The sequence below is a fragment of the Cornus florida genome, unplaced genomic scaffold, assembly GCF_030987335.1.
Source record: "Cornus florida cultivar Cherokee Brave unplaced genomic scaffold, ASM3098733v1 CherokeeBrave_3.0.0_Hap2_Chr07, whole genome shotgun sequence".
Lineage (NCBI taxonomy): Eukaryota > Viridiplantae > Streptophyta > Magnoliopsida > Cornales > Cornaceae > Cornus > Cornus florida.
The window spans coordinates 1181874-1197152 of record NW_026775577.1 but is presented as its reverse complement, the minus strand read 5'-3'; the positions used below and the strand labels follow the sequence as shown (position 1 = coordinate 1197152).

General features: G+C 39.2%; 1 protein-coding gene and 1 pseudogene across 1 annotated transcript; both read right to left on the bottom strand.

Moving 5' to 3' along the window:
• Position 1: 1 nt before the first annotated feature.
• LOC132267502 (receptor-like protein EIX1) lies at positions 2–3064 on the bottom strand (annotated as a pseudogene).
• Positions 3065–5572: 2508 nt separating this feature from the next.
• Positions 5573–9171, bottom strand: LOC132315662 (uncharacterized). The gene is made up of 3 exons (XM_059814002.1): positions 8926–9171; positions 7776–7842; positions 5573–5891 (listed from the first exon to the last, which is right to left on the bottom strand). The coding sequence occupies exons 1-2, from the start codon at positions 9075–9077 to the stop codon at positions 7782–7784; spliced, it is 213 nt and encodes a 70-aa protein (XP_059669985.1). The 5' UTR covers positions 9078–9171; the 3' UTR covers positions 5573–5891; positions 7776–7781.
• Positions 9172–15279: the final 6108 nt, after the last annotated feature.

Here is a 15279-nt window from a genome sequence, read left to right as displayed (position 1 = left end):
AATAAAAGTTTGACATAAAAGTAATGTTGTAATATCCATTTTGCCTTTTTATTCTTTCAAAAAGGCCCAAAGGAGTATGTATGCTACTAATTTCATAGTAGAGGGGTGCCTGGTTTTCATTAGATACTAATTTCATAAATTAGTGCTCTAATTTGTCTGTTTACACTGCTAACCAGAGAAACAGGAGAGATGTATGTCTCGGTAGTGCCTGGTTTTCATTAGATACTAATTTTATAAATTAGCGCTCTAATTTGCGTGTTTATGCTGCTAACCACGTCTCGGTAGTGCCTGGTTTTCATTCCCCATTATCTTGCACCTTTTTCCCAGATCCCCTTCTCATGTTAACAGCATTTCTTGCACACACATAAAGCCCCACACTCCGGCATTCCAACGAAACCAAAGTAAATCCTTTTCCTTTCTTACCTCCATATTCTCGATACAAGTTGTGGTGTCTTAAAGGTTTTGAGAAACAAGAGATTTTGGGATTTGGTGATTCTACAGAACTGAAAACAAGTTGTTTGGAAAATGGTTTCTTAGAAGGGTGATGTGTTGAAGTTGATTTTAGGGAAATAAAAAATAATAAAATAATAAAAAAATTATAATAGGGAATATGCTTTGGGAAAAAAGAAAAAATTGAAAGCAACTTGTTTTTAGAAAACATGTTCTGGGATGGTATACGGAAACAAATGTAGGATCCATTCATTTAATCAATATGTATAGTTCTTTACCGAAGGAAAGTTGGAGCTAAAAGTTCTTTAGTCCACATTTATACCTGTTTCTTTTAGATTTCTACACTTTCGACACTTGTATATCACTTAATGAGTGCTTGTATTTGATACTTGAGTCGGTCTTCTCCCAAGGAAATGACTTTTATTGCAACAATTGAGCTTATTTTATGCTTTACTACGTCACAGTCCACTAGAAAGTGAAGAAGAAAACTGTGTACAAACAATTTTGAAAACTAAAAAAACGAAAAGAAAAGAAGGTGAAGAAGAAAACCGTGTACTAAAGTAGAAAACAAATTTGAAAGCTAAAAAAGGAAAAAGAAAATTACAGCTAAAAATACTGGAGCTTTAGCAAAATGTTTTTTCATTTTTTTTTTAGGGAGGCATCCCCCTAGCACAAAACTAAAATGGACAAAGCCCATTTCCAGTAAAGCAAGAAAACCAGCAAACTAAAAAAGCTTCCCAACATCAATGAAAAATGATAAACAAATCTGGAAGAGTTAAACTTAGGGCATGAAGAACAACACCCCAAATGATAACATTAGCAGGTAAAAGAGGTATTTCTCTGTAACCAAATTCTCCAAATGGCATGAGAAAACAAGGAACACAACACTTTGCCCTCTAGAATTCGGCCAAAACCAGTCAACAGCAAAAAGGAATTTATCTCCAAGCATGCTCGTTCGTATTCACATTAAATCTCAGTTCCTTTGCCGCTCCATTATTCTTCGCATGTGAGCAAAGTTGACCAAGACCGCCACCATCAGCCTATCTTTCAGGTCATCCACCGACCGGAAGTAGGCATACCTCCGGGACTTCTTTACTAGAAAGATTCCAAACACTCCCCAAAAAGCCCACAATGAATCCCAGTCCCATTCTGATATATAGAAACTAGCCCAGTCAAACTCATCTCCATCTTCTTCATCATCATCATCCTCCTGGTATTCTCCATCTCCACTGGGAGAACGCAAGCAGTTGATTGTCAATGGAGGCCCGCAGAGGCTAGGATTACCCTTGTAAATGGATGGATCATTAAGCGTCCCGAATTGGTTGCCCAATGGAGTCTCTCCCGAGAGGTTGTTGTGTGACAGGTCAAGTGATTGAGAGAAGTTAACGAAGTCATGCTGTAAGGAGTAGGACCAGAGAGCTGGTTCCTCGAGAGGTCAAGAGTTTCGAGGTTCTGCAACTTTCCAATATTGTCTGGTATATTTCCTGTCAAGTGGTTTATGGACAAGTTCAAAGTGCACATTCTTGCAAGATTTGCCAACTCTTCAGGCACCTCACAACTTAGACTGTTGCTTGAAAGGTCTAGGCTATGCACAAGATAAAGAGCACTCAGGAATAGAAGTACTCTTCCTTTTGACACCGCCAATAGCTGCCCCTCACAGCGCTTAGTAGAACTAAGTTCAGATTTCATACCTTTAAGATTCCCGAAACATGGAGGGATTGATCCTGACAAGTTATTTTCCACCAAGTCCAAAATATGAAGATAGGAAACGCGACATAGTTCTACAGGAATACTTCCATTGAACAAGTTGGATCTCAGACTTAGAACAAACAATAATGGCATCCTTTCTCCTATCCATGATGGAAGGCTACCGTAGAATCTATTCTCCCCAAGACCAAGGGTAACCATGTTCGAGCAATTTTGCAACAAAGAAGGGAATTCACCAGAAAGATGATTGTAGCTCAACATCAAGAATCTAAGTGAAGTTAGACAATCCATAGAAGTAGGGATCTCTCCTGACAAACTGTTGTTTGACATGTCTATAAGATACAAGGTTGGAAAGTTATGCCAAAATCCAGGAATTCCCCCAGATAAGTGATTATTTGGATATCAAGAGTTGTTAAATCATTTAGTTGACCAATGGACCACGGAATGGTACCACTAAGAGAGTTGTGAGAGAGATCTAAATCAGTCAACATGGGCATTCTTTTGCGATGTTTGGAGGAATTGGTCCGGAAAACAGATAATGCAGTTCACTCACATTAGATGACCAGAGTGGAAGAGGACCCTCGAAGCGGTTCAGAATCAAGTTAACGGTGGATTGAGGACAAAAATTTAAAGAATTTAGTACCCTACCCCTTAATTGATTATAACTAAGGTCCAGTTCATCCAAATGCAGATCTAACTTCCACAACCAATCTGGTATGGAGCCTGAAATTCGAGTGTTCCTGATAACTGAAGTATTTAGCTCGTTTTGATTTCTGAGCCATGTAGGAAATTTGGGGCCTAACTGACATGAACTTAACTTGATATATTGAAGTTTAAAAGGAGGCAACCACAAAGAACTCACATTGAAAACCAAGGTAACATCTGGGGAGGAGGAGAACTTACCAATGCACAATTACTTCAGACTTTTGAGGTGCAACGGATGAGCTGCTGTTATAACACCCTCCCACGAGTTCTCTGTTATGTCTAAGGCAACCAAAGAAGAAAGTTGTCCAAGACTTTTTGGAATTGTACCATTCATTTGGTTTTCTGAGAGGTACAACTCCTTCAGGGACGATAACCTTCCAACGGAATCCGGGATTGAACCAAGAAATGAGTTTCTCCGTAGTTGAAGATACTTGAGGTTTTTCAAGCTTCCTAGTGAACTAGGAAAAAACCCCCCAAGTTTATTGTATCCCAAATGCAATACCACTAAAGTACTGTAGGTACACCTTGACAATCCATTAATGAGCTCAGTTATTTCACTGGTAATATTGTTAAGAGAAAGATTCAATGTTCGCAAATTGCACAGATTTCCCAAATCTCTTGATAATTGACCAGCATTCCTCCAATGAGAAGGCCCATTTCCAATACACACAAAAGAAACAAACACTCCTAGCTATGCAGATCATTAAGAGAGGTATTGTGGATATCCAACACTTCAAACAACAAAGTCTTTCCCACATCTTCTGGAGAGGTGTGAGTAGTACCATGCAACCTAGCATTTCTTTCATGCCAAATCCCCCAAAGAACAGCAGCAAACAAGCTTCTAAGAATTTTGGATGACTGGTGCCTCTGCCAATACCAATAGTACCATTCCATGAACCAGTTTTCAGTAAAAGAAGGCATCTCCCAATTCAGAATCTCTCCTAACCATCTCCACAAGGTCTGGGCAAAAGGACATGAGAAAAACAAATGATCTCTATTGTCAGTAGCATGCTAGCAGTTTGTACACCTAGGAGCAAGCTGTATGTTTCTCTTTTGTAAATTTGCCATTGAGGGGAGCCTATCCAACATCACAAATACTGCATTAACAGACCACCTGGGCCTGCCCTTACCCCAACAAATCTCATGCCAACCAACAGCTTCAAAATACCTTCTGCAACTAAGCCAATCCTTCTTGAAGGTGACTTTGCCATCCTTCCACAATATTTTATCAGGTTCAGCATGTATGTGGATTGAGTTGATAAATTCCCTGAAAGGAATGAAAATATCATCTTGTAAAATTTCCAAATTCTAGCCACCATTGCTCAAGAGACGGTTTTGCTTAGAATTCCTAGGAAGAGAGAGTTGTCTAGCCAACCTATGACCAAATCTCTGGGATAAGGTTTGGCCTCCACACCATGGATCCAAAAATAAGCAAACTGATTGTCCATCACCAATAGAAAAGGATATACTTCGAAGAATCTGTTCTCTGATACTAAATAATGATTTCCATATGACCGAATGGGATAATGTTGGGATTGCAGACTAGTAAAATTTGCATCAAGTAAAATCATGGCATTTTCTTGGTCATACATACAGAGCATCCACAGCCAACAGGCAATACTCTCATCTCCAAAGCAACTGGAAGACCAACACCTAGGCTCAGGAGGAGAAAAACTGAGCAATGGAAAGGAAGAGGAAAAGAACTCAGCAGCTTAAAGTCTGGATTCATTTTAAACAGAACTTTAAAAAGAGTTCCTCCAACCCGAGAAACAATCGAAGAATTTGAACTATAAGAAAATTTCACAAATTTTAGATTTTCAAAATTATTTGTTAGTTCCATAAATCAAGGATAAAGTTGTATGTCTACCCTATTTTATGGTGCTACATTTTGTACTTCTTTTGGAACATGTAATGATTGTCATAAATTTTAGTACCATTATATATTATTGTTTGATTTTATTAAAAATTCATGTGAAATTGAAAGAACATCTCGATGTCACGTTGCACAGATAGAACAATACTTGCCTCCCTGTGCATAAGGAGGGACTTCTTGTAAGATGGCTAGTTGAGATTTCTTAAATTCCTTAGATCTTAAACTGGGCGCGGATTAAAGGATCAATACGTTGGATCTAGCACAAGCTAGTACTTCGTCTCATCCATCCCATCCCTAACTCTAAACGAGTATGCTAATAACAATGTGACTATTGTGATATAAAAGTCAAGTTGGTTTATTTATTTGTTGCAGTTTATGTTAGAAGAATGCTCAAGGAATGGAGGTTTATTTCGTGTAGTTTAGCTGTCAGAAAGAGGAATGTTCATCAATTGGCTTCAGGAATGGAGTTTGTATGGTGCAGTTTAGCTGTCAGAAAGAGGAATGTTCAAGGAATGTCCATCAATTGGCTTCAGGAATGGAGTTTTATTTGGTGCAGTTTAGTTTTCAGGAAGAGGAATGCTCAAGGGTCACTGTGCAAATTTCCCTAAACACTTGATTCTGTAATGGATGTCAACAGTGTTGTTTATCACTGGGACTTCCAGAGAGGATAATTCATCTTTTGGGTTTCAAGGGATGCAAGGTTACATTCATGGGTAAATGTCATTCCTGGCAGAGAAAATTATCGCTTTTCTGAAAAAAAGAACTAATGATGACATTATGACAAGAATTGTAGCTCTAGATTGTATACATATACATTATGTTCTTTTGCACACGGCATAAGGTGCATTCCAACGATCTAGGTCATTCTGCACTCAAAATCTTATTGATATATGCTACAGTGTCAAAATGAACAAAAGCCTTCACCAAACAAAGGTGTAACTTTCTTCTCGACATATCACATAGCTTAATATGAAATACCAACTAATGAGCTAAGAGAAACAAAACAGAGATGTTTAAAAATTGAAATCCATCAGAACTTTATACAAAATAGATGGTCAAATCTAAAATAAAATGGAAGAGTGTGCAGTTCTACCATATTAACTCCCATCCTGAGGAAAAATAATAACTCCTTCGGTTTTTTGCCTTCTCCATTTCCCTGAGAAAAATCCACCACAAATTAGATTCTGCATATAGCTTGCATAAACCAGAAACATGAATGAAACACAGGTATAATATGCAAGTAATTCCACACAAACAAAGAACTGCAGAATAGAGATTCTTGCAATATAACGGAAACAAATTGGACAAACGGCAGCGTCAATTGTTCATGACATCCCATATGACAATGGATCCGGTCAAACCACCTTCTAGAGCATATATATTTCTTTCTTTTTACACAATTAAATTATGTAATGTGAGTAATAAATATATCAGATTACTACAATCATTTACTTTCACTCAAAATTCTTTCCCTACCACTATGAAATCCCAATATACATCCCACAATTGTATAAAGTTTTTGTTTGAGAAGTCTCCAAAACCATATCTGATGTACTTCATAATTTATCCTTCAATGTTCTCTGTTCCTATCCTACCCTCCTCTCTCTCCTCTAGCTTGAGATCATGGCACATGCACTTAAATGGTATTGTCTCCCTTGGTCCTTTCTCCATCTCAAATTTTATCAAACCTGAAAATTTGAATGAAAGAAGCCCCAAAACTTCTTTGTTTAAATTTGTGTTTTGATTTGGGTTTAGGTTTAGTGAAGTTAGGTGGACAAAATTGGTCAAGATTGCTCAGATGGCAGGGTCTCAGGGTTACTACCTTGAGGCTTCAAGTTCAAGTCCTAGTTTAAGCGAAACCCATGGTTTGCGGGTGATTGCGGATATCCGAAGCTTATGTTGTAGTCAAGAGTTCAAAGGGTGCCTGGTTGGAACAGTTCCTCGCTACGAAAAAAAAAGGGTTAGGCGCACAAGGATGCACAGTGATTCAGCATGTGTTCATCAAGGTAATGCAAATGGGTTTATTCCTTTGTTGAATTTGAGTTGTTCATGCCATGAAAATCTAGCTCCAACAATGTTGTTTAAAGAAAGTGAAAGTGGGAACATTTTAAACTTCGATTATTAAGAGATGCTCTTGTTATTCCCAACAAGATGGCTCGGTAACAGATTGCTTCCTCCAAAAAACGCCCCATACATTGAGGATGATTGATGGCATGAAGATCCTGCATCAGAATTGCTGTTTGGAGGAAGTTACAGGAGAAACATTTGGGGATGGCAGTCTCGCTCATAATTAGAATTGATGATGATGTTGACTCAAACTAGCACAAGTGGCCATGTCAGAAAGCAACGTTTCAGTCAGCTCCTAGCAAATAAGACAGAGAATGTGTTGAACCTGGTGGTCGCTCTACTAGCTCACAAAGAAAGATGGGTGAGATTCACTAACGACGGTTGCTTATGAGGTGGTATTTGTCAACCAACCAGGTTAAGTTTAGTAGCATGGACTGAGATGCTGTTCAGTAGAGGTTTTGACCAACATCAATTCCTCCGCAAAAGAATTTTATTCGGTTCAATTAGTTGTCAGAGAGAAGATGAATGTTTGAGGGATGGTTTTCTCTAAACAGTTTTACTTATTTTTAACGGATGCTAGCAGTGTTGTTATTGCAAGGTGTTCTTGATAGAGAGATACAATTTGGGTTTGTAGATGCAAGCATAGCTTCAAGGGTGAAGGTGCATCATGTGCAAGCACATTGATTTAGTTCACAAATAGTTATAATATCTTGTTAATTTTGCCCTCAAAATACTACATATATTTGCTATGGTGTCAAAAATGAACAAAAGCCTTCACAAAAGGAGGAATATCTGTCTTCTAGGCACATTACATATACTAACTAATGTGCAAAGGGAAACAAAACAAATATTAATGTTGAAGTAGCAAAAAAGACATCAATCAAAATTTTAAACAGGACAGACAATCAAATACGAAATAAAGTGGAAGAATGTGCATTTTTATTATATGAACCCTGGGCCTGAGAAAAATCACCTTTTTCTAGTCATTTTTAGGAATATCTTTCTTGGGCAACTCCTTGGGTTTCGCCTTCTCCATTTCCCTAAAAGAGCGACACAAGTTAAATTTATGCAGATGGCTTGCATGAAATAATAAAAATTGAATGAAACACTGGTGAAAGATGCACTTATTGGGAAAAAAATGCTGAGTAAAAATTCTTGCAACACAACTGAAGCAAGGGGATAAACTGCAGCCATATATTCACAATTCCATAAATTGATTTAGTGAAACCACCTTCTAGACCAGATACTTCTATATTTAACTTTTTCACAAGTAATTTTCTTCACTGAGCAAGAATTATCAGATTACCACAACTATTTAGCGTGATCCAAAATTTCCTTTCCCACCAGGAAATCCCAAATACATGATAAGTTGAATTGTCAGAGGTCCGTAAAATCATCAAATGTTGAAGCAATCTTTTCACTTTACCAAGAATCAAGCCTAGAACATAGAAATAGATGACTTATTTTCTGTCCTCCAAACTTTATTAACCTACCATTTTCTCTTATTTCTGGCATATGTACTATTAATGCAATGATATTTCCTTCAACAAATATAAACATCAAATTCTGTTTCCCTGAATAAATAAAGAACATGGTAGCACCAATTAGACCGCCTTATGCATGAGAAATATCAGTACCTTGAGTATGCATTTTTAACATGTTTTTCGACACCATTCCTTGAAGGCAGTAAAAGAAATACTCAGAACAAGAAAATAGTCATGCTTTTCGCGTAAACTAAATCAACACTAAAATGGCAGGAAAAAAACTGCCTTTCTGGCTCACTGGTAAAGGCCCCAATTTTACGGGCTTTAACGCAAGGCGCAGCATGCATATACTGTATGCACAATTGGATACATTAAGAGATTTGGTGAAACTATATATATATAACACTGGCAACAAAAACAAAATGAATGCAAAATTGTATTCTTGTATGAATTGTACAATGATAATGATAAACAGTTTGAAATTTAAATAACTGAAACTGAACCATAACAGATAATCAATACCAGATCAACAATATCCAACTTCAAAATAAACACACATATATTTATATATAGACGCGCACACACTCATACACATAGATATGAGCACAAGAAAGATTAGGAGATGGAAAAGGAAGATACTTGACGGCAGAGGCAGACTCTTCTTCAAGCCAGTGGCGAATCTGACGAACGTTTCTCTTGAAGATCGTAGCACTCTGTTTCACGTCGCTCCTCAGCAAAAGTATCACCGCGCTCACTCCGGCCACTGTCAGAATGAAGTTCGTCAAAGCCATTTTTATCCACGAATTGAAATTGTGTAAGACACACTTGGAGAAGAAGACAACTGATAACAGAATCGGAATATTTAGGGCTTTTTGATCTGGTTGTCGTAAATAAAAATTATAGACACGGTTGTGGGCTACATTGAGTCCGAATACGGGCCTCAAACCAAATTGTAGCCCAATATCGAGCTGGGCAATTGCCATTTTTAATTTTAGCTGCTCCACCTATAAACATGAATTTGCTATAGTGCCTTGCTTTCTCCTGTGGCGTTTTACAAGTGTGTTGAAATGTAAATCAAATTTGTTCAAAATAGATGTAAATGCCGTTTTTTTTTTTAAGTATGTTGATCTGTAAATGGAATGTATTGAAAACAGTTGTAAGTAAGTTGAAAAATGATACAATAGTTATGACAGAGCTACACTAAAGAATCGGGTTTATGCTGCATGACAGCCTATTTATTTATTTTATGATTAATTTTCCCTTTTGGTAGACAATGGTGGTGTGAATTTTCTTAGATCACCCAATAAATTACTACCGTCCCAGGACTACACATTGGACAATTACCAAGAAAACTCTCTGAAGTGACTCCAAGGAGATTCGATGTAAAGTTTTTGACTTATCTATATATATAACTAGTATAATGACTTTTCAACTGTGGAGCCCACTTGAGTTATAAGGGTCATTACAGACCCATTTAATTCCAATTTGCTTTCTCTCTTGGGCAGCTTAAATCTCTCCTCGCTGCTTCTGTTTTTTTTCTTTTCTTTTTTCTTTTTCAACTTCAATCCTTGATTTCTCTCTCAATTCTTGGCGGATTTAGGTGCCGTTTGAGGCAAAACGACGAGCTCTACGTGCTAGTACCAGAAATTCCAGCTTTTGGTCCTCTTTGAGAGCTCGAATTTAAGGACCCAATTTCAAGGGTTTTGTTCAATTTAGAGGTAGGGACTCTTAATCCATGTTTTTCTTGCTCCATTGTGAATTATATCTCTCTTGTTGTGACAAGCATGTTTAATTTGGAAGTTAATTGTTTCAATGATTATATAAATGAAGTTTAGGAAAATTCATGATTATGAATATGAGTAGAAAAGCATGCTTAGAGGTTGTCTTGTTGTGTTTAATGTTTTGATAATTCATTTGGAAATGTTGAACATGATGTATGCTTAATTTTGTGGTGTAAAATTTTGTGTTGTCTTGTTATGTTTAATGTGTTGATAATTCATTTAGAGATGTTAAATATGATGTATGCTTAATTATGTGGTGTAAAATTCTAAATGCCATAATATTGAAAGCATGGGATATATATACATGTACATACCATTGGATTTGCATGAAATGGGAGAATTTGCTTGAAACAAAAAGGGAAATTTTGGGGAAAGAGTTTTTACGAAATGGTTTTATGAAAACCCGGTCGCCGCGGGGGTACCAAAGGGCCGGAGTGTTAATATAGCCTAGAGGGGACTAGGGAGTCGCCCTAGCGTGGTTGAGCTAGCTAGGCCCCATAATGACGCCGCGGGGTTACCAAGGGTCGGGTACACTAGCCAATCCTCCTCTCGTGTCGCTGCGGGGTCACCAAAGGGCGGGTTATATTAACAGTTTGAAAGAGATGGATTTTAAATGTGAAAACGGGGAGCGACATCGGCATGCATTCGCATTTCATGGCATTGCATTGTTTGTACTTGAGTTTGATTGGAATGTTGTATTATCCCGATATTGTATGATCCCCATTCCTATTAATCTATTCTTTGTATTGATTCACAAGGACACAAGATGCGTGTCTTAAGTGCTACCTACTGAGCTTTATGCTCACCCTATTATTTAATAATTTTTTTCAGGAAACGGGAAAGAAGTAGCGGATGACTTTCCACCACAGGCCTAATTTGGATTAGAAGACTTCTTTTTGCTATTTTTGTATTAAGTCCCATATTTTTGTAAAATCTTAGTTTGTTATATTTGGTATAGAGATTCGTGAAACTCTTATTATTGTAACTATATTTTGGGACTGTAATTATGATAATTTAGATTAAACGATATGTAGATGTTCCATTATGAGATGAACCACGTTGAGGTATAATGAATGAATGGATGTGATGTTTGAGTATATTAATTTTATTATGTGTTGGGACAGGTTGGAGGTGTTTTGGAAGGCCAGGAAGGGCCATTGCGTTTTTTTTTTTTTTTTTTTTTTTATTTGAGCAGGTGGTTGTAGTCCCCTTTTTAGGGGAGGTCATGCCGAATTTTTTTTAAATTTTGGCATTAGCTAGGGTCGTTACAAATTTGGTATCAGAGCTGTGGTTCGAATACCATTAGGACGACGGGTAGAAGCTTGCCTAGGGTTGTCTGGGAAGTCATCTGCATTGTTATTTCCTTGTTTGGAAAAGTGTTTTGCTATGTGAAAAAGCATGCTTAACTGCTTACTTACTTACGTGCTTATGTGTTTATATGCTTACATTAATGTGTTTATTGCATAGTATTACATGCTAAATGTTTGTACAGTATGTTTTTGCGTTGGGTTGTTCACGGTTGGATTTTAGTGTTATCTTTATTGAATTTTTTCCTTTGTTTTATAGAACGATGTCACGGCGTGAGGAAATCAGGGAAGTTGGCCCTAGACCGACTAGGGGTGATGTTGGTGATAGCTCCAGCTCCAATCCGGAGGAGCTAAATGATGAGGACACACTTCTTAGGGACTTGATTCCCCCGAGAACTGTCCCCACAAGAAGGGATAATGTTGAAGCACCCGTAGAAGTGAGTGAAGGTTCTGTGGCACTGGAGTTTAATCGTTTGTTGCAAAATGTCGTGAGGGCAACGATTGCTGCTCAGTCGCAGTCGGCACCACAACCTACAGTTCAAGTTGAGGAGACGCCAGCTCAGAAGCGTCTCAAGATTATTAAGGGGTTTTCTTAGCTGATACCGGTTATGTTTGAGGGCGGTGCGGATCCAATGATAGCAGATGACTACATGGAGCAAGTTGAAACTCAATTGACTTCTATGGATGTGGCAGAGGATCATTTAAAGATCATCCTAGCTACTTATAAGTTTGCTAAGGATGCTAAATTATGGTGGAAGTCGGTTACGAGTCGATATAAGGTGGAAGAGATGAGTTGGGACAAGTTCAAGGAATTGTTTTATGAAAAGTACTTTCCGCTTTCCAAAAGATGGGAGTTACAAGACCAGTTTCATAACCTTATCCAAGGGAGCATGTCAGTGGCAGAATATGAAAACAAGTTCACTTCACTTTCTCGCTTTGCTCCAGAAATGGTGAGAGATGAAGTTAACAAGACTCGGAAGTTTGTTTCTGGTCTTAATTATCGGATGAGGCTGTTGATCACAGCACAGTTCATTAAGGTTTACTCTAAAGCAGTGGAAAGGGCTTTGATGCTGGAAGCTGATAATAAAGAGAAGGATGCAAGAAGAGAGCAGTTGAAGCAAAAGAGGGGTGCAGGGCCATCTTCAGAAGGATCTTCTTGGAAAAGGAACAGGGGCGGTCCATCTCAGTTTCAGGGACAGTAGTCTGTACGATCTGCTCCTACCACTCCGTTGCTAGCTGGGTCTGATAGGAGTGCAGTTGTTTGCTTTCAATGTCAGCAGCCTGGGCATTACAAGTGCAGTTGTCCTATGAGATTGACTTCAGTTTCTTCAGCTCCGAAGGCTTGTTATGGGTGTGGCCAGCAGGGCCATTTGATTCGGGACTGTCCGAGTCAGAGAGCAGGCACCACTAGTGGCAGAGGGTCACGACAGAGGCCGTTATAGTCGGCTACGGTTCAATCAGGTTTCAGACCACCGCCGCCACCACCACAGCCTCCCTTATCTTCTCAGGGTTCACGACCAGCTAGGAGGGATACTCCTACTGTGTCGGCACAACAGTCTGGTGTTCAGATTAGTAGTTCACAGGCACAAGCACCGTAGGGGCGTGTCTTTGCCCTTGCACCCACTGATGCATCTCCTGGATCTTCAGTTCTCCGAGGTATATTTCCAGTGTTTGGTTCTTGAGCCCGTGTTTTGTTTGATTCTGGTACATCTCATTCTTTCATTTCATCATCATTTGCACTTGCATCGGGGTTAGAGGTCAGTTTTATGGATCGGGCGTTATGTGTTGATAAGTCAGTTGGAGTTTCAGTGTCTTTGAGCCGAGTCGTGAGGGACTGTTCCATTGTGATAGCCGGACGGACTTTTGTGTTTGACCTTATCCTCCTAGAAATGACTAGCTTTGATGTCATTCTCGGGATGGATTGGTTAGCTTCTTTTCATGCCACGATCGACTGTTTCAGAGGAAGGGTTACAGTTTGTACTCCCGAGGGAGACTGTTTCTTTTTTGTGGGAGATCGGAGTGATTCCCACATTTCATCATTTTATGGAATTCGTGGACGAAGTCGTGGTGATTACTTTTTGGCTACCCTTATAGCCAAAGAGGATGATGTTGTGGAAGAATATTATCCTGCAGTTGTTCGTGATTTTCTGGATGTGTTTCCGGAGGATTTGACAGAGTTGCCTCCACACCGAGAGGTGGTGTTCTCTATTGAGTTAATGCCAGGTACAGCGCCGATTTCTATGGCATCGTTTCGTATGGCACCAGTTGAATTGGAGGAATAAAAAAGACAGCTTGATGATTTGAGGATGAAAGGTTTCATCTGACCGAGTGTGTCACCATAGGGCGCACCGGTCTTGTTTGCTAAGAAGAAAGATGGTTCTTTGAGGTTGTGCATCGATTATCGGAAGTTGAATCGCGCCACCATCAAGAACAAGTATCCTTTGCCAAGGATAGATGATTTATTTGATCAGTTGAGGGGAGCCAGTTGTTTTTCTAAGATTGACTTGAGGTCTGGCTATTATCAGTTGCGGGTTAGGGATGAGGATATCCCGAAAACAGCATTCCGTACACGGTATGGACACTATGAGTTTCTTGTTATGCCTTTTGGCTTGACTAATGCTCCAGCGGCATTCATGGACTTAATGAACCGCATCTTTCACGATTACTTGGACCAGTTTGTGGTAGTTTTCGTGGATGACATTCTTGTGTATTCACGATCTCGGGAGAAACACGAGATCCATTTAAGTATTGTTTTACAGATTTTGCGGGAGCATCGGTTGTATGCCAAATATGAGAAATGTGAGTTTTGGCTACAAGAGGTGAAGTTTTTGGGACATGTTGTTTCAGAAGGCGGAGTGTCAGTTGATCCATCAAAGATTGAAGCTGTTTTGAATTGGGAGCAACCCAAGAATGTGTTTGAGGTCCGTAGTTTTCTTGGTCTAGCGGGTTACTACCGGAGATTTGTGAAAGATTTCTCCCGTTTAGCAGCGTCTATGACCCGTTTAACCTGGAAAGGGATTAAGTTTGCATGGAATGAAGCCTATGAGTCATCTTTCCAGGAATTGAAGACAAGATTGACTACGGCTCTAGTGTTGGTGATACCTGAGCGTGGCTTGGGTTATGTGATCTATTGTAATGTTTCACGTGATGGTTTAGGGTGTGTGTTGATGCGTGATGGTAGAGTAGTGGCTTATGGGTCTCGACAGTTGAAGACTCATGAGTACAACTACCCTACTCATGATTTGGAGTTGACGGCAGTTGTGTTTGCTTTGAAGTGTTGGAGATACTACTTGTATGGTGAAAGATTTGAGGTGTACTCAGATCATAAAAGTCTCAAGTACCTTTTCTCCCAAAAGGACTTAAACAATAGACAGAGAAGATGGGTTGAATTCTTGGAAGATTATAATTTTGACTTGCAGTATCATCCAGGCAAGGCAAATGTGGTAGCAGATGCCTTAAGCCGAAAATCTCGTGGAACTTTGGCCTATCTGGTTATTCGGAAGTGGAAGATGCTTAAGGATTTGGCAGAGATGGGATTGTATTGTTTTGATGATGATGTTGACAGCGAGTCGGCATTCTTGTTTAGTCTTATGGCTCAGCCTACTCTTGTTGTACGAGTGATTGAGTCACAGAGACAGGACCCGGATTTAGATGCCATTCACGCTTTGATCTCCAATGGTGAGACAGTGAAAGATTGGGCTTTGTATACAGATGGGGGTCTACGGTTCAGGGGTTTGTTGGTGGTTCCTACTGTTCGTCGTGAGGACGTCTTATGGGAGTTTCACACTTCCCGCTTTGCAGTTCATCCAGGTGGTACCAAGATGTATCACAATTTGAAACGTCAGTATTGGTGGAACGGGATGAAAAAAGATGTTGCACAGTTTGTGGCTAGATGCCTTACCTGT